The sequence below is a fragment of the Centroberyx gerrardi genome, chromosome 1 (assembly GCF_048128805.1).
Source record: "Centroberyx gerrardi isolate f3 chromosome 1, fCenGer3.hap1.cur.20231027, whole genome shotgun sequence".
Classification (NCBI taxonomy): Eukaryota; Metazoa; Chordata; class Actinopteri; order Beryciformes; family Berycidae; genus Centroberyx; species Centroberyx gerrardi.
In genome coordinates, this window is record NC_135997.1 from 20,223,696 (window position 1) to 20,246,287 (window position 22,592).

Sequence of the window (22,592 nt, forward strand, 5' to 3'; positions counted from 1 at the left end):
AGGTTTGCCAACAGCAGAGGGCGACATGACGCTTCCCGTCCTGTGCTAAAAAAAAAAAACAGTGTTGGCGGAAATCAGGCGGAACTGCGCTCTCTGATGTCACTTCCGTTGCGCGAAGCTGGAAGTTTGGCGCCGCGGACCGTCAGCTTTGTTTTGAAACGGGATGAGATAGCTAAAAGATTATGAAGAAGAAGTCTCGTAACATCGAACCAGTCGGTAGTTTTGCGGAAAAGCAACACTGGTGGTGACGGGTCTCCGAGTTGTGGAAATGCGGGATCGTTTGTTAACCAAAATAATTACATTTGGCCAGGCAGCCGTTGTTGATGCCCGTACGAGCCTTCCGTTCAGCCACGGTACGACGTCTGCGGTCTGTTAGCTTTAGGCTAACAACCGGCATAGCTCTTTACCGCCGACACCTCTGGTAAACAAACCGGCGGTGTAGATAACCACCATGCACAGGACCAAGCTGAAGAAAACCAAGGTGAGTTGAAAGAGTTCAGCCGTTAACTGTGCATGTCAAAAGGTGACATCTCTAATTTTTCATTATGTCATCGTTACGATAGCAACTAAAATGTTTGACTGTCCTGGTTGATTATCCTTAGTCAGTCTAATTCCCTGTCACTGTGCGATTGAACTCTTAAACTTGATCACTGTGTAGCACTACAGCGCGACCATGTTACAGTTTTCTGGGAAACGTTTTTTTTTTTTTTTTTTAATTGAACAATTTCCATGTACAAACATCATGGCTTTGAAATCTTCACAATATACCAGTAGGATCAGGTGCATACCAAAAAGACAGAAAAAAGACAAATCAAAACAGACAAGAGATTGAAATAATATGAAATAACAAAAAGAAAAAATAACTTAAAGGGCTAGGGCTTTTTTTGTAAATCATATTCTTCTATTATACTAAAAAGTTTCATTGCATTTTTATTTTCCATAACTTAAGGGCTTTTATGTAAGAAAGAAACTCATTATGAAATACACTAAACTTAGGTTTCACTTTCATGTACTTTGATTTGTGTATATAAAATTTTCCAAGAATAAGTTTTCTGGGAAACCTGCCATCAGAATCAAAGCAGACATTTTATTCGCCGATACAGTTAGGCTAAGTACCGGAACGTGGTGCTTGGTGCTGATGGCACAGTCACACAGCTCATATAACATTACATGCTCACACAACTTCACACATCGTAGGGTTCAGCTGCATTTGGCATCATAAACCAAATGTCATATAGCTAATGTAACTGTTACACCAGTGGGTGTTTTAGCACGTGAATATCTGTGTAAAATGTATGTATGCATCATTATAAAACGAACAATGTAGAGACCATATCACAGCTACTGTAATGGTGCTCATAAGCAAGACACTTAACCGCCACCTGCTCAGTCAGTAGAAGACAGCAGCAGTCAGTAGAATACTGTGCTTCTGTATATGTGCATAGTCAATCTACCCAGGGTAAATAAAGTAAAATAAAAATTCTAAATGGGGAACAGAGTTTAAGTATCAGTTTAAGTTCCTTTTTTTTATTTAAAGAGCCAATAGGGAAGTTTTGCAGATCGAGACCTGCCATCCTCAGCTAGACGGTCTGATTGAATATGCTGCAGTATGAATCCCCTACCTGTCTGTGTGGCTTCCTTCTCCCAGGTGACAGCAGCAGGGCAGAAGAACATCTCATCCTTCTTTTCCCCTCAGAAGGTAGGAAGGATTATTTTTCTTTCTTTCTTTCTTTCAGTTGATTTCTTTGTTCTTGTTTGTTCTGTTTGCTTGTTTCAGTGTGCAATACAGTAGTTTCTGTAAGGAAATACTCATGTCACTGTGTTGCTTTTAGGACTCAACATCTTCCACCAAATTATCAATAACTGCCGCCGCACTCACCAAGACTGAACCTCGGATTAAAGATGGTGAAGCCCCCCCAGCCAGACTCCTCTGTCCTTCCCCCTCCAAGAGGAGCGTCCTCAGGGTCCTAGAGAACCTCCTCCCCTCCTCCCCAGACCTCCTCCTGTCTGTCCCTGAGACTCCAGACAGTCAGATGCGGCCCACCTCCGCCTCTCCCTCCAGAGACCCGGGTCGACGCTGCCCCCAGCCCAGCAGAGAGGTATCCAGTCTGGAGAAGGCAGGTCAGCTGTCCCCCCTCTGCCGAAGTCCCCGCTCCAGAGGGCTGGGTGTAAGGAGAGTGATGACCGAGGAGGGAGGAAGAGCGAAGAGGGAAGAAGGGGGTTCTGGGTCACTGAAAAGACTCTTCAGCCCTCCTGAAGAATCCCACAATGCCAAGAGGCCCAGAACTGCCAATACACACGCACTAAAACCTGTGATTGGCCCTGTAACTAACAGCCTAAAAGTAACAAGGCCTGCCATTGGCCCCATGAAGAAACCTTGCTCCAGTGACCACATTAAGTCGACTGGTCAATCTGAGAGATCAAAAGGTCGAGGGTGGAGTTTGAGTTTCTCTACAACCAATCGAGTGGGCTTTAGTGACAGCAGAAAGGAAGTGATATCACTGAAGCCGGTTTCTGTGAGACGGGTTTCCCCCCAGTCCTTGGTGGAGCCGAAACAACGACAGGAACAGAGGGCTCAAGGCGAGCAGCAGCCTGTGTTTACTGTGATAACAGAGCAGAAGGCAGTTGAGCAGAAAGTCAGCGTAACGCCACACACACACACAGATGTACACACTCTTAATGCTGACACATGTGAAGCTGACACACACACTCTTGATGCTCACGTGCACAAACCCAATACACACACTGCCACAGTTGCAAGTGCGGAGGAGAGAGAGCTGGGCGCAGATGGGAATGGGGCTACTGGTACAGCCGTGACATCATCGGACCGAGACAGAGTTGCTGTGACATCATCGGACCAAGAGGGAGCTGGAGGTACAGCAGGGCTTGTGGCAACTATAGAGTTGGGATCTAATAGCCCCGTGTTATATGTTCTTTATTATTATTATCATCATTATTGCCCTGCCAACTTGTTTTTGTATGTTGCTTTTTATAATTTAAAAAAATGCAGGACTGACATCATCAGCGTGTCCTACGGAAGAGTTAGTAGAGGACAATTGGTTTGATGAGCAGATGGAGCCGAGCGCTGGACTTGTCACGGAGGTGAAATCCAACGCACCCCGGTGAGAAACACACATGAACACACAGGCTGGGAGAATGATGCTGGGGAGTTTTATTCAGTCCGGTGATTGTCTGCCCGCTCCTCCGTTTGTCCATACGTTCATCTTAAGATTATTTTTATGCTATTTATTTGCTTTGTCAAATGGTAAGAGAAGGGAGAACATGAGGAACAAAGATTGTGTGCTGGGTTCAAACCTTTGACTTGGTGCATGTTCTGGCTTTTTAATGGGAGCGGAGGAGTGAAAAGCCTGTTTCTGTGTCACTCTGTCTCTTTATGGGGTGACAGTAGCCTCATTGTTAGAGAAGTGAGTTTGTGACTGGAAGGTTTCTGGTCCAATTCCCAGATGGCCTGAGAGAGTCTGAATAATGGATGAGACAAATTCCTGTATGTTCATTGTGCTAGGTGAATAAAGTGATTCTGATTCAGAAAAATGATCAGTTTTGAGTACAAATTCCTTGAATAATTGTATTTTTGTTTTTTTTTTTGCTTTTTCGTACATCCCTTAGCTCAAAAAAGTAAAATTTCACCCTATAGTGTCTTTAACGGCTGTCACACTCTTACACACATACACACCTCCCCCTCCTCTCTATGGATTGACAGACGCTTATCAAAATTGTAATTGTAAACATACAGTATAAACACATGTATTTTGTCTATTAATAACTCTCCCTTTGTCTCTCTCCCTGCAGTAAGGTACCAGACCATGTGACCCTTTCTGGAGGCCTCAACAACCGTTACTGGGTGTTGGACGTGGAGGAGAAGCCTGGTCACAAAATACTGACTATCTCATGTTCCAAAGCACTACATCCAACTGAGACATGTCTGCTGAAAGACGGATGGTAAACCTGTGTGTTAGCTCTATCTCTGTTGGTCTCCCGCTATTTTTCGATTCTGCATATTCATCCATTCATCTGTCTTCTATGCTCTCTGTTAATCTCCTCTATCTCCATTATACACGCTGCCTTTGGAAAGTTGTCAGCTCTGTTCTTCCTGTGTTTCCAGGGAGACGAGCCCGGTGTCCCGCGGCGACGTGGTGCACCTGGAGGGCCGCTGTGACGGTGGATCCTGGTTGGTGGACAGGGAGCAGGGCTTCCTGGTTCTATATCCTGATTGGCTCATCTCAGGAACCAGCATCTCTAACTCCATCCGCTGCATGAGGAGTGCTGTGCTGGGAGACATGTTCAAGGTAAATTAATTTACCACCTTGACGTGCATCACATTTGGCTTTTTTTTTGGGGGGGGGGGGGTTGTTGTTGAACCCATGCCTAATTCTTAACATCAGAATTCAATTTGCACCTTACACCCCCCCTTTCTCTTCTACTCTTTCCTGCCTGTTTGCCCCAATGCAGAGTTTTGATGGTGGCTCGAAGCAGATGCTGAACGGCACCATGGTCCACGAAGTCTTCCAGAAGGCTGCTATGGCTAAAGACTTCTCTGTGGAGAAGCTGTCTAATCTGGCTGACCGGGTCCTACTCAGCCCTCAACACCTGGGAAGCATGTAAGTGGTTAGGCCTCCGCCCAACCCCCCTCCAAGCATTTTCAACTGCTCAGTGATGGAGGACGGTGCTACAAGCAAGCAGCTTTTCACTAGATGTGTAGTATTTATTTGTGTAGTCAGTATTTTGTCTGTGTACATGTCTTTCTCTAGGTACAGTTTGGGTGTGAGTCAGGAAGAGATGAGACAGGAGCTGCATGATTATCTTCCCTCTCTCAAAAAGTGGGCAGACGAATACCTCAGCTCCTCCACGCCAAAAACCATCAGCCTCAAAATGTATGTACACAGACACACACAGAGCTACAGAATACCAGCAATAAGGCAAAAAGTCTTAAACTCTACAGACGCACACATGCCCACCTAATTTTATGTGTCCATAACATCTATTTTATGTCTTTATCAGTTTAACTATATTTTATATGTGCTGCTACATCACCTTTTTCTAGTTCTCAACCAAATGTCAACATATCTCTGTCTCCGTCCCTTTCTGATCTCCCCAGCCCGAGCCACGGAGGAGCTCCAAGCAGGCGGCAGGACTCCTCGTCGACTGTTGTCACCGTTACAGAGTTGGCGGACATTGAGGAGAATGTATGGTCGCCGCGCTTTGGCCTGAAAGGGAAAGTAGACGTGACGGCGCAGGTTCGAATCCAGAGAGCACGCAACGACAGTCACAGAACAACGCAGGAGAGGATTATGCCTTTAGAGCTGAAGACTGGAAAGGAGTCGAACTCGATCGAGCACCGCAGTCAGGTTGGTGGAGAACGTACACAGTTGGATTTACATTTTTGATGTAACGCACCATGGTGATTTAGGTAGACACACGCCTGCACATTTAGTTTTACAGGTTTGCCAGGTTTAAGAGCACTTTAGTCAGGTAGGTAAACACAAATACACATATACATTTTCAACATGTCCAGAGACACTTGAAATGAAATGCACACACATAGACTTCACACATCATATATACACACACAAATGAATGGACAATGTCATCTTGTAGTCAACGGTTACTGGAAGAGTTTAGCATCTGTGGCAACAGCCAACAACCCAAGTAATTCTGTACTGAGTCTAGAGAAGCGTAGTGATACCGAAGCTGATTTCACAAACACACACCCACCTTCCCCTCTCACTTCCCTTAATCTCTACCTGCGTCCATGTGTGTGTGGTGTGTGTCTAGGTGATCCTGTACACTCTGATGAGCATGGACAGATATACTGATGCTGAAGCTGGCTTCCTGCTCTACCTAAAGACTGGCAACCTGCACCCTGTAGTGGCTGGCCACATGGACCGCAGAGGTATACCCACACACCAGAACTGCACAGATCATAATCCTATATCGTGATTTTAGAATCCATTTTTAATCATCACAAATTATGGGCAATATTGAAATATTTAATTTCACTTGGAACACCTGCTGTCTGATACTTTGATGAAAACCAGTATAGCTGACAGAACAGAACTTTGTGTACCTTGACTGGCTTTCATCAAATTATGATGTGCCGTGGAACCAGAGCAGAAAAGCCCCGTCTTCTCACACAGCGATCTCTTTTCCACTTATTTCACTACCAAATCTGTGTGTGTGTGTATGATTGCCTCAGAGCTGCTGAAGCTGAGGAACACCCTGGTCCATCACCTAGGCAACTGTGTGCAGAAAGGGGCAGGGCAGAGCCGTCTGTCTAGACTTCCTGACATCCTGACGAACAGACAGACCTGCCAATACTGTCCTCAGAGGAGAAACTGTGCTTTATATGAGAGGTAAACATTTTAAAACTAGTTCTTTAGCCATGGAACAAAGAACTGGAAAATATGGTCATATCTCCTCTCAGAAGTCACTAGAAATTGACATTCGAAGCCATTGTTGAGGAAAAAGTCTCCTCCCAAAGATCAATCCCAGAACCCCCTGGTATTAATGATTTCTAATGTTGATCTCAGCTGCTGCTGTATCACACAACTGCTGCCATATGGCACTTCCCTTAATAACTTCCTGGAAAAGGATTTCATACTAGGAGTGATAATCCTGAAACATAAGATAGACAGGATAGGATCAACAGTCATGCAAATACTGTGTACTCTCTATGAAGTGTAATTGACAGGTGGCTGTCTGTGTTTATCTCTGTCCTTTGGGTTTAATGATTTAGTATCTAAATGTCAACTCTTTATCAATTCAGAACTTTGATTTATATGTTTTGTTTGAAGAATAGGTGCATCGGACCTTGTGTATTGGTAATCGTCATCACATATCTGTCATCTCAAGCGATAGAAGTTTTTCTAGCCTGCTAGCCCGAGGCCAGTTTAGTTTTTTTCTGTCCAAGGTAGTTAAATTGTCTTCAGTCATCAAAATCTGACTGAAGGATTATTGGAGATGTAGAGCTTTTTCACCATGCTAATGCCCCAAGTCCTTAAGTTTTATCCATGTTCATCTCATTCCTCTCTTCCCCTCTCCTTGTCTCCTCTGTTCTCCTTTCCCCTCTCATACCTCTCCCTCTCGCTTCTCTCCTCGTCTCTCTCTTCCCTCTCTCTCTACATCTGTCCCTCCTCCTCAGGGCGCTGGACAGCAGCTCTTCAGACATCTCCCAGGATGCTGTGCAGGACTTCCTGCAGCAGGAGACCGGTCACCTGACCCCGCCACACCTGAGCTATTTTTCCCATTGGTTGCTGCTCTGCTGCTTGGAGGCTGTTACCATGGAGACCAAGAATGGCCGCAAGCATGTGTGGCTGCAGACCGCTGAGGAGAGGTGAGAGGCTGGAGACACAAACTAAGACGTGTATACATGGATACAGTCCTTTTGCTTTCACTGAATGTCACTGCTCCTGTCTTCAGCCATTGTGAGTCACTCCCAATAAAGCATTCAGTCAAATTCAATATTTGGAGACAAAATGGCATGAATGAAAGCAACTCCTTCAAAGATAAAATTTACACAATTTAAATTATTTTGCTTACTCTTATTTGTAGAGAGAAGAGTGGCGGCTGTGTGGGGAAACTGCAGCTCAGCGGCCCGGTGATCCTCCAGTCTGAAGGGGTTTTCCTCCATCGCCTCCAGCGAAGCGGTGCGGCCTTGCAGCAGGGAGTCAACATAGGTTTGACAAGTGGGGACCGCATCGTTGTTAGCGACCAGGATGGTCGTCTAGTTGGCTTGGCAACGGGCTACCTGTGTGATGTCAACAGGACATCGATCAGCTGCACTCTGGACAGGTGAGAAGGAACCCACACACACACACACACATATATACACACACACACACACACACGGTCACACAATTACCTGCTTGAATGGGCGAGGTGTATAAAGATGTCTGCTGCCCTCTGTGACTTCACGCAGTCCTCCATGATCACTCAGCTAGCTTGATATCGTCGAAAAGGCTGACATTAACAAACGTTCTGTGGCAGCCATCTTAAGTGTACCACCCAAAGGACCACTGAAGGATAGTGAATTGAACTTGGAATGCCTAAACTACAGTTTGAAATTCACCCAACTGATTCCTGTTTTGCTGTTTGGTGTGTGTTACAGAGACCTGTCTAAGTTCAGCGGTATGTTGTTTCGGTTGGACATTGATGAGGGCGTGGTCGGCCTCAGCACCCACCTCACCAATCTCTCCAAGCTGATGGAAAACTGTCAAGACAGGTACGTACACCAGTATGTGATAATAAATTATGATAGTAAAGTACAGTATGTACTAGAGCAGTAACAGTCATATTGGAATCAATTTAGTTGCCAAGTACAATTCATTTCCAGTAGTTTGTCTTGGTGAGATTGGTGCAGAGACTTCATAGTACTTGAGAGATAACTTCATAGAGTTTCATAGTACGTCCTGGCAAATGGCACGTGGACAACAGATGCAAAGCATACAAAGGAAAACAGACTATACATATCACTATGCACATAAATGTTCAATATTCAAATATGCATTATAGCAGCATGGCACATTGAGTGGTTGCAGCTGTAGTAGGAGGCGCAGTGTGTTTCCAGTAGTGTATCGGTCCTGTACATCATGAGCTACTTACATTGATACAGTTGTGTCTCAGGTAATGTTAAGGGGAATAAATAGGAGTCAATACCCACTTCACTAATTTCTCTAAGCTGATTAAAGAGACCGGCACCTCCAGCACAAGCACTTACATCACAGCATGTCTACAACAGCACCTCCGTGGCTTGTTTGCTGTACTGATTTTTGTATGATAATAAATGCATGTATTCTGTCTGTCCTTTTGTGTGTCTGTGTGTCCAGTGAGCGTCTGAGGGAGCTGGTAGTTGACCTCCGTCCTCCAGAGTTTATCTCCAGCCTCAGCTCTGTTCTGCCTAGAGAGGCCAAGGATACTGTGGCCAACATACTCAAAGGTGAGAACTCTACTCTGCTCATCTGTGTGCTACTCTTCTACTCTGTTCTGCCCAGAGAGGACATGGATGGTATCACCAACATACTTAAAGTTAGTCTGTCTCATGTATATGTACTCTGTCCTTTTCTCTATTTTACTCTGCTTTATTTTTCTGTTCTGTCCACGGGGGAAGTCATTGTTTTCTGATCGTCTCGTCTCTGCTGTGCTCTGTCTTCTCATGTTCTCATCCTCTCCTCTGTACTGCGCTTGACTTAGTTCACCACTTGTGTTTTTTCACTGTCTTCCATTCTGTTTCTTTTCTTCTGTCTTCTCTGCTCTTCTGTGTCCTTTCCTCTCCTGAATGGGGGAAATAAATACGATTTTTACTGTTCCATAGCACAAAATGAGCAGAATTTGTCTGCGGGGTGGTTGATGGAGTTGTTGATCAATACCAATGACTCAGCGATTACTTTGCCATGCTCTGAGATTTCTGGCTTTCAAAACTCACTTTCCAGCCTGTACCCTGGACCCGGCCCATTGGAATTTCAAGACACTCCCAATCCCCCCTACCTACTCTGCACTTATTCCCCACACATTCCTTTCTCCACACATTTTCAACTGCTCAACAATAGAGGACAATGCTACAAGTGAGCGACTGTCATCGCAAGACATTTCAGCTATGAAGGCTAAAAAGTCTTGTTCTCAAGCCAAAAAAAAAACCAAATGACAAAGTGGTATTATCATTACAGTATTTTCCATAGTGATATACGTATTACCTCTTCAGTATTTCTGTTGGATCTCCGCTCTTATTAGCGAGTTCACTCATCTCTACTGTGAAAATGTGTGAAAATGGCTGTGTCAATTACAGGCCACTGTAACTCAATGGGGACAGGAGGGGTGAGTGTCTGGGGGTGGGGGCTGTACCAGAGACTTGTGTAGAGGAATACTAGTTTTTCCAATGTGTCAATTCATGCACGTGTGTGTGTGTGTGTGTGTGTAGGTCTGAACAAGCCCCAGAAGCAGGCCATGAAGAAGGTGTTGTTATCTAAAGACTACACACTGATTGTTGGCATGCCTGGCACGGGAAAAACCACAACCATCTGTACCCTGGTAAAACCCATAACCATAACCCCGAGATACAACCCTAAATCAACATGATGTACTCCTGGTAGGGCCAGAACTCTAACCCTCTCTCCTCCACGTCCCTCTCTTTATCTCTCTCTCTGTCTCTCCCTCCCTTTTCCTCTCAGGTTCGTATCCTACATGCCTGTGGGTTCAGTGTCTTGCTGACCAGCTACACCCACTCTGCTGTGGACAACATCCTCCTGAAGCTCAAGCGTTTCCGGGTCGGCTTCCTGCGTCTGGGGCGGGGCCAGAAGGTGCGCTCTAGTTGACATCTCCATCAATCAATCTCTCATTTAATCATCTGTCTTCATTTCTACTGCACTTTTTAACAGTAAATAGAATCAAAGACTTTCATTCTACAAGAGATATCCACCATTCTTTTTCTGCCCCTCTCTCCAGGTCCATCCAGACATCCTACCATACACAGAGGAGAGTGGGAGGAAGAAGGGAGTTCAGACTCTGTCAGAGCTGGAGCAGCTTTATAACAAGGAGGTGAGGAGTAGGGTTGGGCAATATTATCACTGCAACAACTAGAAACTTCAGTGATTTATACAATGTAGTCAGACATATTTCAGGATATTTTAAGTCTAATCTTACTGCATTGGCAGATATTTTTTTCCTGCTTCAAGACATTTCACTTGTTTCATGATAATTTAATTTACTTTGGTGAAAGTATCTTAAAATAAAGCATATTGTGATGAAACAACCACAAAAAGTATCTGCCAGTGCATGAAAATGTTTTGACTTTCAATATCTTGGAATATGTCTGAATGCAAGATGAATAGAAAATAATTTTCTTTACTTGCCATTTTGTTTTCAGTGAATAAACCTAAGGAAACCCCAACCTCACTCTCCTCTCTCTCTCTCTCTCTCTCTCTCTCTCTCTCTCTCTCTCTCTCTCTCTCTCTCTCTCTCTCTCTCTCTCTCTCTCTCTCTCTCTCTCTCTCTCTCTCTCTCTCTCTCTCTCTCTCTCTCTCTCTCTCTCTCTCTCTCTCTCTCTCTCTCTCTCTCTCTCTCTATAGCTGGTAGTGGGAACCACCTGTATGGGCATCAGACACCCGATTTTCTCACGTCGCCGGTTCGATTTCTGCATAGTAGACGAAGCCTCACAGATCAGCCAGCCTGTCTGTCTGGGACCGCTGTTCTACGCCAAGAGATTTGTGCTGGTGGGAGATCACCAACAACTACCGCCAATAGTACAAAACCAGGAAGCTAGGTAAAGTGTGTGTGTATGTATGTCTAAGTGAGAGATGTCATATGGGGTAGGTTGTAGAGGTTTATTATGTGCCAAAATATATGTACTAGTAGGAGATAATCAACAACTATTACATATAGTGCAAAATCAGGAGGCCAAGTAAAGCGTGTGTGTTGTGTGGTGTCTATTTTTCTTATTTTGTGGGGTCCAAATGTCCCTACAAGGAGAGAAAACCCAGAAAACAAAAGAGGCGAGTGGTGAAGTTAGAAATAGGCGTAGATTAAGGTAACAGACGAGGTTTGTGTCTCCTGAGGTTCGTGTGTTTGTGTAAGACACCAAGAACATTGTGTTAGTCCTCACTTTGAAAATGGTTCATCTTATGGTTAGGGTAAAGGTCCAGTGTGTAGGGGAATAGTGTTGGGTCAGTTACGGAATTCATGTAAGCCAATATCCATATAAATATAACTCTGTGTGTTTATCAACTCGTATATATTTTTCTCTCTAGAACGCGTGGTATGGATGAAAGCTTGTTTAAGCGTCTAGAGCTCCACAGTGAAGCAGTGGTCCAACTCAATGTACAGTACCGGATGAACAGGTACACACACACCACACTCAAACACACACATAAACTTACACACAACACTGTGTACTTCAAGAATCTGGTCTCGTTTGTCATGAACTCATCCTCCAGTCTGGTCCAACAGTACTTCAAATCATATGCAGCTACCTCAATATAGAAAGTTTTAACTTGAAACTGTTTGTAAGGAGTGAAATGTGACTAGTGTCTTCAGAGAAACAATTTTAGTCCTACTGTCTTTCGTTAGCATTTCTAAGAAAACTAAATTTTGCTTCCACTATAACAACCAAAACAGTACTGCAAGAGCTCTTTGGATCAACTACAATGATTTCCAGTTCAAGAGTCCAAAGGTTCATGCTGTGTGTTTGTGTGCATGTCTGTGTTTGTGTTTACAGGCAGATAATGTCTCTCAGTAACTCTCTGATGTACGGCGGTCGGCTGGAATGTGGATCAGAGAGGACTGCCTCGGCCCTGCTCTCCCCGCCCTTCCTGGTTTCTGTCCAATCGGAGCTCAGTTGCCACTCCGAAACTCACCCCCAGCAGGACCTGGCCTGGATACAGGCCGCCCTGTTGCCTAGCAACCCCGTTTGCTTCCTGGATTCCTCACTGGTTGGTAGATTTTAAATTTCAAGCAATAGGTTGGGAATTGGGTTTGGTGAGATAGAAATGGGGCTTAACAATTTTTCAGGAGAAAAATGGGAATAAATGAATTGGTATGTGAGTTACTTTCTGGATCCATGAGGTCCTTCCTATTTAAAAAAAGTGTCAACAAAGATGGAGGAGTGCTGGTCTAAACTGAGTGTCTCTTCACTGTTTCCTTTAGGTGCCTGCGTTTGAGTCAGTGGAGCAGGGAGGCGTAAGCAACCACACCGAGGCTGCACTCATACACATACTGCTGACATTGCTGATAAAGGTACTTATATAGACGCAATTGCCCCATTGATGCTCAAGTAGTTTTAACACATTACAATGTGTTTTTAAAGGCCTGGCTTGTTTCCAGCGCTATCTGCATAATTCTACCTCACTAACCCCTGTTTATTTCCATCTCTTTTCAGGCTGGATGTAAGTCCAGTGATATAGGGGTTATCGCCCCCTACAGACAGCAGTTGAAGACTATCTCTGCTCTGCTGCAGTCCTCTGTCTTCAGTGGTGTGGAGGTTAATACAGTGGACCGATACCAGGGCCGGGACAAGAGTCTCATAGTGCTTTCATTTGTCAGGAGCACTGCAGAGGGGGGAAACGTAAGCGGCTCTCTTCCCACTTCTCCTGTTGGACTCTCCTGCCTGATGGCTCATCTTTCTTTGAATGGAAATGAAAAAGAGTGGAAACATGACCAAAAATAACTCTCTCCCCTCTCCGTTCGTAGTTAGGGGAGCTGTTGAAGGACTGGCGTCGTCTGAACGTGGCGGTGACCAGGGCTAAACACAAGCTGCTGATGGTGGGCTCTGCCTCGACGCTCCGACGCTACGCACCGCTGGAGAAACTACTGAATCATCTCCAACAGGAGAACATGATATCCTTTAATAACACTTACTACTTTTATTATTACAACTTAGTACCACCGATAAACTCTTGATCCATTTGCAACAAGAAAATCTGATAACCTTTAATTGTGAGCACTGTTAATATTACTAATACTACTCCTTTCACTATTATTGCTTGTTATTACTACTACTGTTATTACTATTATGCTCTAACATTAGTATGTCACAAATGACTAATTATTACCGCTACTAACTGTACCATTCCTACTGTTAATATCACTATTACTAGCAGAGAATTTACTCTCTGTTACACAAACATATCATCAACTATTAGCATAATCACTACTACTACTCTACTGTACTCTACTACTGTGCATTTCAAAATGGATTTGCATACAGTGTTAAACATTGTAGAAACCCCCTTCTGAGTCTATCCTGAATTAGTATTACTAAGGCCACTGTAGACAATTCTTTTATAAATGTTATACAGTCAGATGAAACTGTTTCATTGTAACAAGTCAATTGAACAACTAGTCACAAGATGCAAATATAAAAGTCGAGCTTTAAAAACAATTGCGAGTGGAGCAGCAGTGCAGCTGTAGTGCAGTAAGCAAAAAGCATGCAGTAAAATTCACGTCTGCTACAAGGTTGCATGTATGCGGTCAAAATGAAAACACTTGCCTTTGTTTATGTCGTGTGTCTGCTGTGTGTCTCTACAAAGCTTTTTCCTGAACCCCGACATCACATTATCCAGCTCCCTCCAGCTGCCCACATGGTCCTACCCAGCATGCACCTGTGATGAAAGACTACTCGGCATGTGCCTGTGACGGCATCTCAGGTCACCTATCTGACAGTGTAGCAGCCAGTTTAGTTGTTTGACTCCTCAACAGGACAGCACACTGATGAAGGATGAAGGACTGACTTTAGTGTCACAAATTGATTGTGATTAATTATATCACCTGAAAATGACTTACCCTTTGTTGCCATAAGTGCCAGTTGTCCACAACCAACAGTTCAGAAACAGTCATAGAACCAACACCTTAAAATCAGATGAGATTATTTTAACAGTCCACACAGGGAATCTTTTTCTTTCACTTAATATATACATTTGGTTTAGTTTAATTTGGGACAAAAATGGCTCTAGGCAACACAGACTAAGATAAACGGAAGGCCAAAGGCTAAAAATAACATTCCAATAGAATATGTGGACTTTCAGATTAACAGGTTCTACCCCTGATTTGTACTACACTGTGTTGGGACATTGTGTATTTTTTTTAATTGATTGATTTTACAGTAGAATCGTTATTATCCAAAGCCTTCAGAAATGGAGGTTGTTTAGCAGCCTTAAATTGACATATTGAAAATGAAATATTCAGAGGAGAGCACAAAGATGTGTTGACTTTTTAAACTTAATCTTATTCAGAATATGAAATGCGCTGCTGCATTCATGTATCAGCCAGGACATTCAAATAGCAATGCGAGTATCTTTTACCAAGGCCACATTTTTGTTTGTGTTAGACTGGTCGTTTTGGATGTCTTGAGTTTCAGCTGAACAATGTTCTGTTGCATTTATGGAAGTGTCTTGCATTCAAGGGACACAAATTGAAAGACCTCATACACTGAATCCCACCACAGTTAGTGGTGCTGGAAATCCTCAGACTGAACTTTAATGAGCTATGTAAGCTAGAGTCCTTGAGGCTACAACAACTTATGTGATTGTATGTTCTGTTGATTTATTTTAAATGTAACACACTTGAATCATTCCAGTTTTAGAAGTATCAGTAGTTAATGTCAATGCTGTGAAACACACACACCCCTCTTAGAAAAACTGAATTCATGGGAGTGAGATGCTATAGCTGGACCACACTAACTTTAACTTTAGGCCTACAGCTACAGTGGATTGAACACACACTGGTGTGTCATGGTACAGACCGTCAAACCTCGACTAGATGCACTCAGAATCAGAGAGGATGACAGGACAGTTGTCGTGTATCATCATTTCTTATTCAGTGGATCGACTGCAGATCACCAGACCTCAGCTAGATGTACTGATTGAGTTAGAATAGAAAGGTGTATTGGTTTATCACGGTACTTCATTGTAATCCTGTGATTGAACTTCACTGCCCTACAAAGGTACAGTAAATAAATTGGTCTAAAATGCCATATTACAGAAAAACAAATGTAGAAATAATTTGACGCTGCTTCCTAAAGTCTTAATTTATGGCAAAAACATTACAAAGGACACTTCCTGGTATCATGATAACCAATTATAGCTGTTTTCTAGACTACCAGACCTCAATTAGAAAAAATGTATTCTGTTCAAATCATTTGGCAGGTGAAAACTGAAGATGCTGATTGATTTTTTTTTTAAAATTCCATTCACTACTGTGACCACTGCACTGCAGATGCATCCCAGCCACCAGGCTGCCTGTCATTCTACCTCTCATCCATTTGATTTCCAACACTGGCTCTGTGTTCACATTTCTGTTTGTTTGTTTGTTTGTATGTTTTTTAACTTTTATATTGTCATTTTTGCAATTTCCTTATGTGAATAAATAATGTAAATTCTAACAAATTCTAATAAGTTCTTTCCTTCATGTAGTAAGTTGGCAGGCTGAATGATACTTTGACATTAGATTGACCAGTCTGGACAGCAGTCAGTCTGTTTCACTTTTATTTAGGCCGTCTCATTTTGGCAAATGGTGTCCCGCAGTTTGTGTGCATGTGACCGTCTATAGTGTGATCGTTCCCTGCAGTACGGTGACGGTCTGTCCAGCTATGTTGATTCTCCCATCATCCCTCACTTCTAGTTCCAGCTCCCCGCCTCGACTGGAGCACTGGTAAGCTACACACACACACACACACACACACACACACACACACACACACACACACACACACACACACACACACAGAGGAAGACAACATGAATGTCAAGTTTAGTAAAATATAAATGTTGCTCAATCCTCCCTAGTAATAGACTGTTCATAGTGGGAGAGCAGCAGCTAAATTATACATTTTTGGCTTTGGCCAGTAAGTTTTATCTGTCCTACCAGACATTTTGACATTTTCAAGCCAACCATTATTATTCCAGTGTTATTCCAAAATAAAATATAAAAAAATAAAGTGGTCAGTGAAATTTTAGCCCATGTGGCTGAGTTAAGTTATATTGGTTTCTAAGTTGTTGATAAAATCATAACATTAATGATGTGATATTGATTATATTAATTACCCAGCATCTTCTTCTTGCCTAGTTTGTCAGACCAGTAGCAAGCAAGAACTGTATGAGCAGAGCCTGTATGGACAGAAAGGACAAGCCAGGAGTTAGTTATTTTACTGGCACATTTAACAGGGTGAACATTCATCAACCTTACTGCTAGACAGCAGACAGGAGGGACAATTTGTGAGTGTGATAATAATCCCAATAGTTTTGCTAGATAGTGATCACAATTTGTCTTTTTATTTGTGGAACAAAATTCAATTCAATATTGCTATACCATTATACACGATTAATTGTGCATTCCTATAAAGCGTGTGTGTGTGTGTGTATACACATGTTCTCTGTAGTCCTACCAGTGACCGGATCCTCTGGGATGCCGTTCCATGGAGAGAAAAATCTGGAGTAGAAGTCATACCCTGGCTGGCAGTCCGGGGATCCTATAGGTGGACAGATAAAGAGAAGGCCGTTTTAATACACGTTTTTCATCCTGGGCTAATCTGGAGAGAGCAGCCATATAATCCGCCAGGCTAGTGGCCAAAAACCTTGAGTTCCATCAATGGACTGTGGATCGACAAAGCGACAGCACCTAAGGCGGGGCATTTCCAAGCAGCAAAAAGAAGGGTTTCATTCCTTGAGCATGTTGTTGCTTAAGTGTCAAGGATCTTGTCCTATATCTTACTTATGATGATGCTACAGCTATAACTGTGGATTGTAATCTCTGTGGGCCTGTGCTACCTGTCATGGGGTCAAATCTATCAATGCTGATCTGACTGGCCTAGCTCTGAATTTGTCGCTCTGGTCTTGCCCACCTTTCATGGTGACGATGAGTCCTTTCACTTTGCCGCTCCTCTCATTGGACAGAAGAGCGACAGGGTCCACCTTCAGACTGGTCAGAACTGACCTGGAGAAACCACACACACACACTATCAAAAGTTACATATCCCCATACACAGTAAGTTGCATCACCAATAACTGACGTGTGATGTGTCTTGTTAAATCCAGCAGATGCTCTCGCCCAAAAGACTCTGAGTAGCTGTGTGTGTGTGTGTGTGTGTTTGTGTTTGTGTTTGTTCTAACCTGTCACAGCTGTCAGCCAGTCGAACCATCAGTTTCTTGGTTGTGGAGCTCAGATAGACATCCTGGACTGGGTGGTTCCCGACTGCAGCCTGGAGAGACACACACACACACATGAAAAAGCACAGACAGTTGAGCACACACCCACACAGAAACACAAGAAAGCAAAAACACTGACATGCAGACAGTGAAGCAGGAGTCTGTACTGTAAGAACTGTTCCACACATACAAAACGTAGTCGGAGTCAATGATTACTCCCACGGACCGAGAAGGCGTTCGCTGTATTGTCTTACTGACCTTGATGATGTCTCTGAACTCATTGGGATCCTGAGAAGAAGGTTCAGAATAAACAAAGTTAGAATAATACACTGTTTTGTTGTCCTTTGCAATGCTTTGCAAAGCTTCTGGAAAAACGTAACTTGGAAAATCTTGCATCACTAATGCATCATGAATAGATGGGGGACTTTTACAATGGCTGCCACTGTATGAGGCAGTTATTTTATGGCAAGCCGTTTTAACATAAAATGGTTGCGCTTGACTATCCATAATTACATTATAGATATCTACAAATGCAATTTGACTAGTCATAATTATAATGGGACCAGTCAGAATGGTAATGCAAGATATCTGCAATTACAATCTGACTAGTAAGAATGATAATTAAAGATATCTGTAATTACATTCTGACTAGTCAAAATATCTTTTAAGATATCTATAATGATATCACCGTTTCAATTGACTGAATTGTAGATATATTTAATTGGAGATTCCATACATCTTAATGGAAAAAATAAATTCAATCTTACTAGTCAAAATGTAATTAGAGATATCTTAAATTAGCATTTTAACTAGTTGTTAATTAATTATAAATATCTGTAATGAGAATCCGGTCAGGCTAATAAATGTTACAATGGCTTGCGATAGTTATTTTAGACTTAAAATAGATGATAGATGCTAATTTAGATGCTAAATTACATGACAATTTTGGGGGCAACGGAGATGGTCATTGTTGCCTACAGCAGGGATGGGACTGGGTCGGTGTGTTTATTAATGCCTTTTCTTCTTGGGTTAGTGAGTTAATTTAAATGCTCATGACTATACACTTATGCTTTTATTTACTCAGTTGCAGGGCGTTGGGTGTGCTTGATATCATAGAACTTCTCCTCCCCCCTGGGTGGGTGGGTAGTTATGCTTGATATCTGTCCCCTTACCTGCCGGGTGGGTGGGTTGAGAGGGAAGTCCATGACGATGCCTTCCCCCCGCTGGGTAACACACAGTTCTCCACTCTTAGTCTCAAATGTCACTGTGGGATTCACATTCTCTGACAGAAGTAACATACACACACGTTATACATACAGCCGCGCACAGGCTAACGGGCAACCTAGGTCTGCTGAAACTTTTAGATGCAAGTCTCAAAATGTGTGTGTGTGTGTGTGTGTATGTGAATGTGTTTTTATGTGCACAAGTATCTAACATGGATTAAACAGTTTTGTAAATAATTCTTAGCTCTTTTTAAACCCTGCATGGTGTATCAGACATATCAGTCAGTTGTCTAACAATAGAGTATTATAGTAAATTGTCTTCCAGATACTTTACTGTGATTGTCTAAACTGGCTCTGATTGTCTTGTCCTATGTGCCAAACCCCACTAGGTGAAATAAAACAAACCATAAACAGTATTTGTAAACATTATTTAACCTTAATGTGGTATTTCTGTGTGTGTGTGTGTGTGTGTGTGTGTGTGTGCGCATCTTACTCTTATGCTGAAACAGCACTGCTGCAGAGGCCAGAGTGGCATGACCACACAAGTTCACCTCATTGGTCGGTGTGAACCATCGGAGGCGGAACCTGGATCCTGTCAACCAATCACATTGTAAGACAGGCTTCTTACAAAACCATACTGACATTTTTCCAACATGTTACAGTTAAAAGTTAACTAGATACAGAGTTCTGCCATTAAAATCAACAAATATCTAACAGTTTGCAAACAGTCACAGCACTGGCAGTGTTGCAGTATGTCGTAACATTTATTTCAAACTTCTCTTCCCAGATCCACCCTTTCTCACAGGAAACAAAAGAAGGTCTGTTCAGTGTTTTAATGTGCCCAAAGGTACATTTCCTCTGACAAACAATGACTGTTTACAATGCCAAAAGCCAAACAGACTGAGTTAAATGAAATTAACTCTTTATACACTAGAAACTCTTAAGGACATCTTGCATGATTCTCCTGTTGGGATGTACTATATAAGGTTAGTTTATTTGGGTTAAAGGAAAATTAATGCTGTTTGTAAATCATTAGGATCTTTATATTATACTGGATTATAGATTACTTGAGTCTGAATGATTAATACATTTATTTGGAATAGGAGCTCAGTAAATTAACGTTTTAAACAGATTATTAGGCTGCATGTAAATACTGAGACAGCTGGTTACTGTAGTCTGATTATGAGAGTCCTATTAATGTCTTTAAGTCCTATTGTTTGGCTGCATATAAACATAGTTAAGCTACTTGAAATGTTTACATAAGGCCAAGTAATTTGGAATAAGAGTAGGTTTACAGATTCTTAGGCTGCATGTGGTCAATGAGTTGGACATTCCTCTCCACTGTGTGCATTTGTACAATTTGTGAAAAACCGACTGTGAGTGTCCGCACAGTACATGTGAACAATGTCAGAGGTCATTGTACTGTATTCCCAACAATGCAAGTCTCAGCTGTGTGTTTTAACATTGTTACCTGCTGGACTGCTGAGGACAGGTGTTTTTTTTCTGTTCTCACACACAGGGCAGGAGAATACAACCACAGGGGCAAAACAGTCTTAAACTGCACACACACACACACACACACACACACCTGTCTCATTTTATCTGTGACTGTAACGTCTCTTTAAATATCTGTAACAATGTCTGACTTGTCATTCAATCTTTGTTCCTTAGAGACACTTTATTACCTGTATTGATTGAGTTGTGTATAATGACCTCATGGAAGAACTGTCCCATACAGTGGTATCCATTGTATCTATTAATCCATATCTGTCCTGCATCAGTGGGACTGGATTTTCCAAACAGTTCCAATAGTCCAACTGTAAACTGTGCAGCAGCTTTAATATAAGAGTGAAATTTCTACAACAGCTGCTTTCTTCTCTAGGTGAATTGCTTTGCTGTCTTGATTCTGAAAGTCCTGTGCCTGATAGACGGCTGTGCTTCTGTTAATTATTTCAAAAAGCTTGAATTGGATGAAGGATGGTGTTTCTGCTAGATTGTCTTCAACTTTGTTATGTGTATGTACTGTACTCATCTCTGTATGCAAAGTTTTTACATTTAGCGTATTTTATGTATGAGTTGTCAAGTCACTGGGAAGAGTCAAACTCCTTGTACACCATATGTGTATTTGGCAAAGCTGATTCTAACTCTTATTTGATTATCTGACTGTGGAGTCTACTGATCATGAACAAAAGCCTATTTCCAGATATCATAATATGGAAATGATAAAAACAACCAGTTGGTGATTGATCCATATTTAAGTAGTCGGGTTGTGAGGAGGTAAATCGTCACTCTATTTTGCATTTTCTGTCTGTGGTCAACAAGAGATATACTAAATTGTTTGTGGTAATAAAAGAATGTTCTCTAATTTCATCCCCATTAAAATGAGCCCCTGGTGACAATACATTGAGCCTACAATGCAAAATCTGACCTGCATTGAAGTCATGAGACAGGTTGATTCTCCAGATGAAAGCTGTTTCTGACAGGTTGATCTCTGTTGAATCCCTACAGCCACACTAAACTGGTAGTTATGACGAATAATAAATCACATAATGTTAATACATAAATGGATGTTATATCTGACCTGTAGTGAAATCGTCCGCGGGGTTGAGCCTGGTGATGAAAGCTGTTTCTGACAGGTTCATCTCTGCTGCTATCCTCTGGTACAATTCATCGCTCAGCTCCTGCCAGAGACAAACACTGGCAAACTTATAGAAGTCTTTATTATCATGATGTAGAATCATTATTATACCCTGTGACACATACATCATGATGTCGTCTGACAATGCCTGCTCAAAGGAATTACCATGGATAGATGAATGGATTTACTAATTAATGGACCGACTGAATGATGGATTGGGAACAAATACTAGCCTACATACTGATACAATTACAGAGGAAAACAGTTTCTTCCACTGTGGTCCCCTAAGTGGTTTATCATAACTGACAATCCAACACTAGGCTTCATATCACTATTACCTCACACACAGGACACATGTATCACGTGCAGTCAAAACCTTGGGACAGTGAGCTTAAATTCACCTTTTTAATCAAGCAAACGTATTTTGAATTAAATAGTTCATAATGTAGGACTGTGTAATAAACAAGGGGAGTAGGCTATAGGAGATGCTTTGATTTAAACTTTACGTTTAAAATAATAATAAGTGACAGTATTGCTGCTGACAATTGAAAATCTCGTAACTCTACTTCATGTCTTTTTTTTCCACCTTAATTTATATTTTACATGGTAGGTAAATTCCAAAAATCTAGGGCCCACAAACCACTTCAAAACACTGCAACTTCAAAAACACATTTCCAGTTGGAAGACGAGATTTTTTCTAATTCCTGGCAGAGACGCTGACTTCTTTACAATGTTTTCATCTGACAGCAACGCTATGCATATTCCTTAGCAGTCTATAATATGACAGACAAGCGGTTCCAATACTTAAAAGATGTCAAACATTCAAATACTCACATGCAAAAGTGGACAAATTGCCGCTGGGTTTCCTTTGAATGGTAAATTGGTGAATGCATCCACCGTAAACACTGGGATCTCCATTGTGAATAATAATATGAATTTAAACAGTTAGCCAGTAAGACTTTTTATACTGGGTGAACCACTGCTGCCAATGTAATGGACTTTTGACCTGGTCTGTTTGATTTCAGTAGTGCAGGAGTCCTCTCTCCTCACGTCACCTTCCCTTTGCATTCACAGAGACTGAGCAGA

The 22,592-nt window shown here is 42.3% G+C and overlaps 2 protein-coding genes across 2 annotated transcripts; one reads left to right on the forward strand and one right to left on the reverse strand.

The window, feature by feature from the left end:
* The first annotated feature begins 1,956 nt into the window (after positions 1-1,956).
* dna2 (DNA replication helicase/nuclease 2) lies at positions 1,957-15,887 on the forward strand. The gene is made up of 24 exons (XM_071897091.2): positions 1,957-2,874; positions 3,011-3,122; positions 3,811-3,960; positions 4,124-4,307; positions 4,471-4,619; positions 4,770-4,892; positions 5,117-5,366; positions 5,794-5,911; positions 6,215-6,371; positions 7,160-7,351; positions 7,570-7,809; positions 8,126-8,239; positions 8,844-8,953; positions 9,932-10,041; positions 10,182-10,310; positions 10,456-10,548; positions 11,079-11,272; positions 11,757-11,846; positions 12,224-12,437; positions 12,652-12,741; positions 12,884-13,069; positions 13,195-13,341; positions 14,058-14,150; positions 14,184-15,887. Exons 1-23 carry the CDS (start codon positions 2,034-2,036, stop codon positions 14,109-14,111), a joined length of 4,047 nt encoding a protein of 1,348 aa, XP_071753192.2. The 5' UTR covers positions 1,957-2,033; the 3' UTR covers positions 14,112-14,150; positions 14,184-15,887.
* Positions 15,830-22,517, reverse strand: LOC139909919 (phenazine biosynthesis-like domain-containing protein 1). Its single transcript, XM_071897095.2, has 10 exons — positions 22,341-22,517; positions 21,450-21,549; positions 19,362-19,460; positions 18,818-18,927; positions 17,904-17,933; positions 17,610-17,698; positions 17,342-17,433; positions 16,886-16,969; positions 16,545-16,607; positions 15,830-16,157 (listed from the first exon to the last, which is right to left on the reverse strand). The coding sequence occupies exons 1-10, from the start codon at positions 22,422-22,424 to the stop codon at positions 16,045-16,047; spliced, it is 864 nt and encodes a 287-aa protein (XP_071753196.1). The 5' UTR covers positions 22,425-22,517; the 3' UTR covers positions 15,830-16,044.
* Between the last annotated feature and the right edge of the window lie 75 nt (positions 22,518-22,592).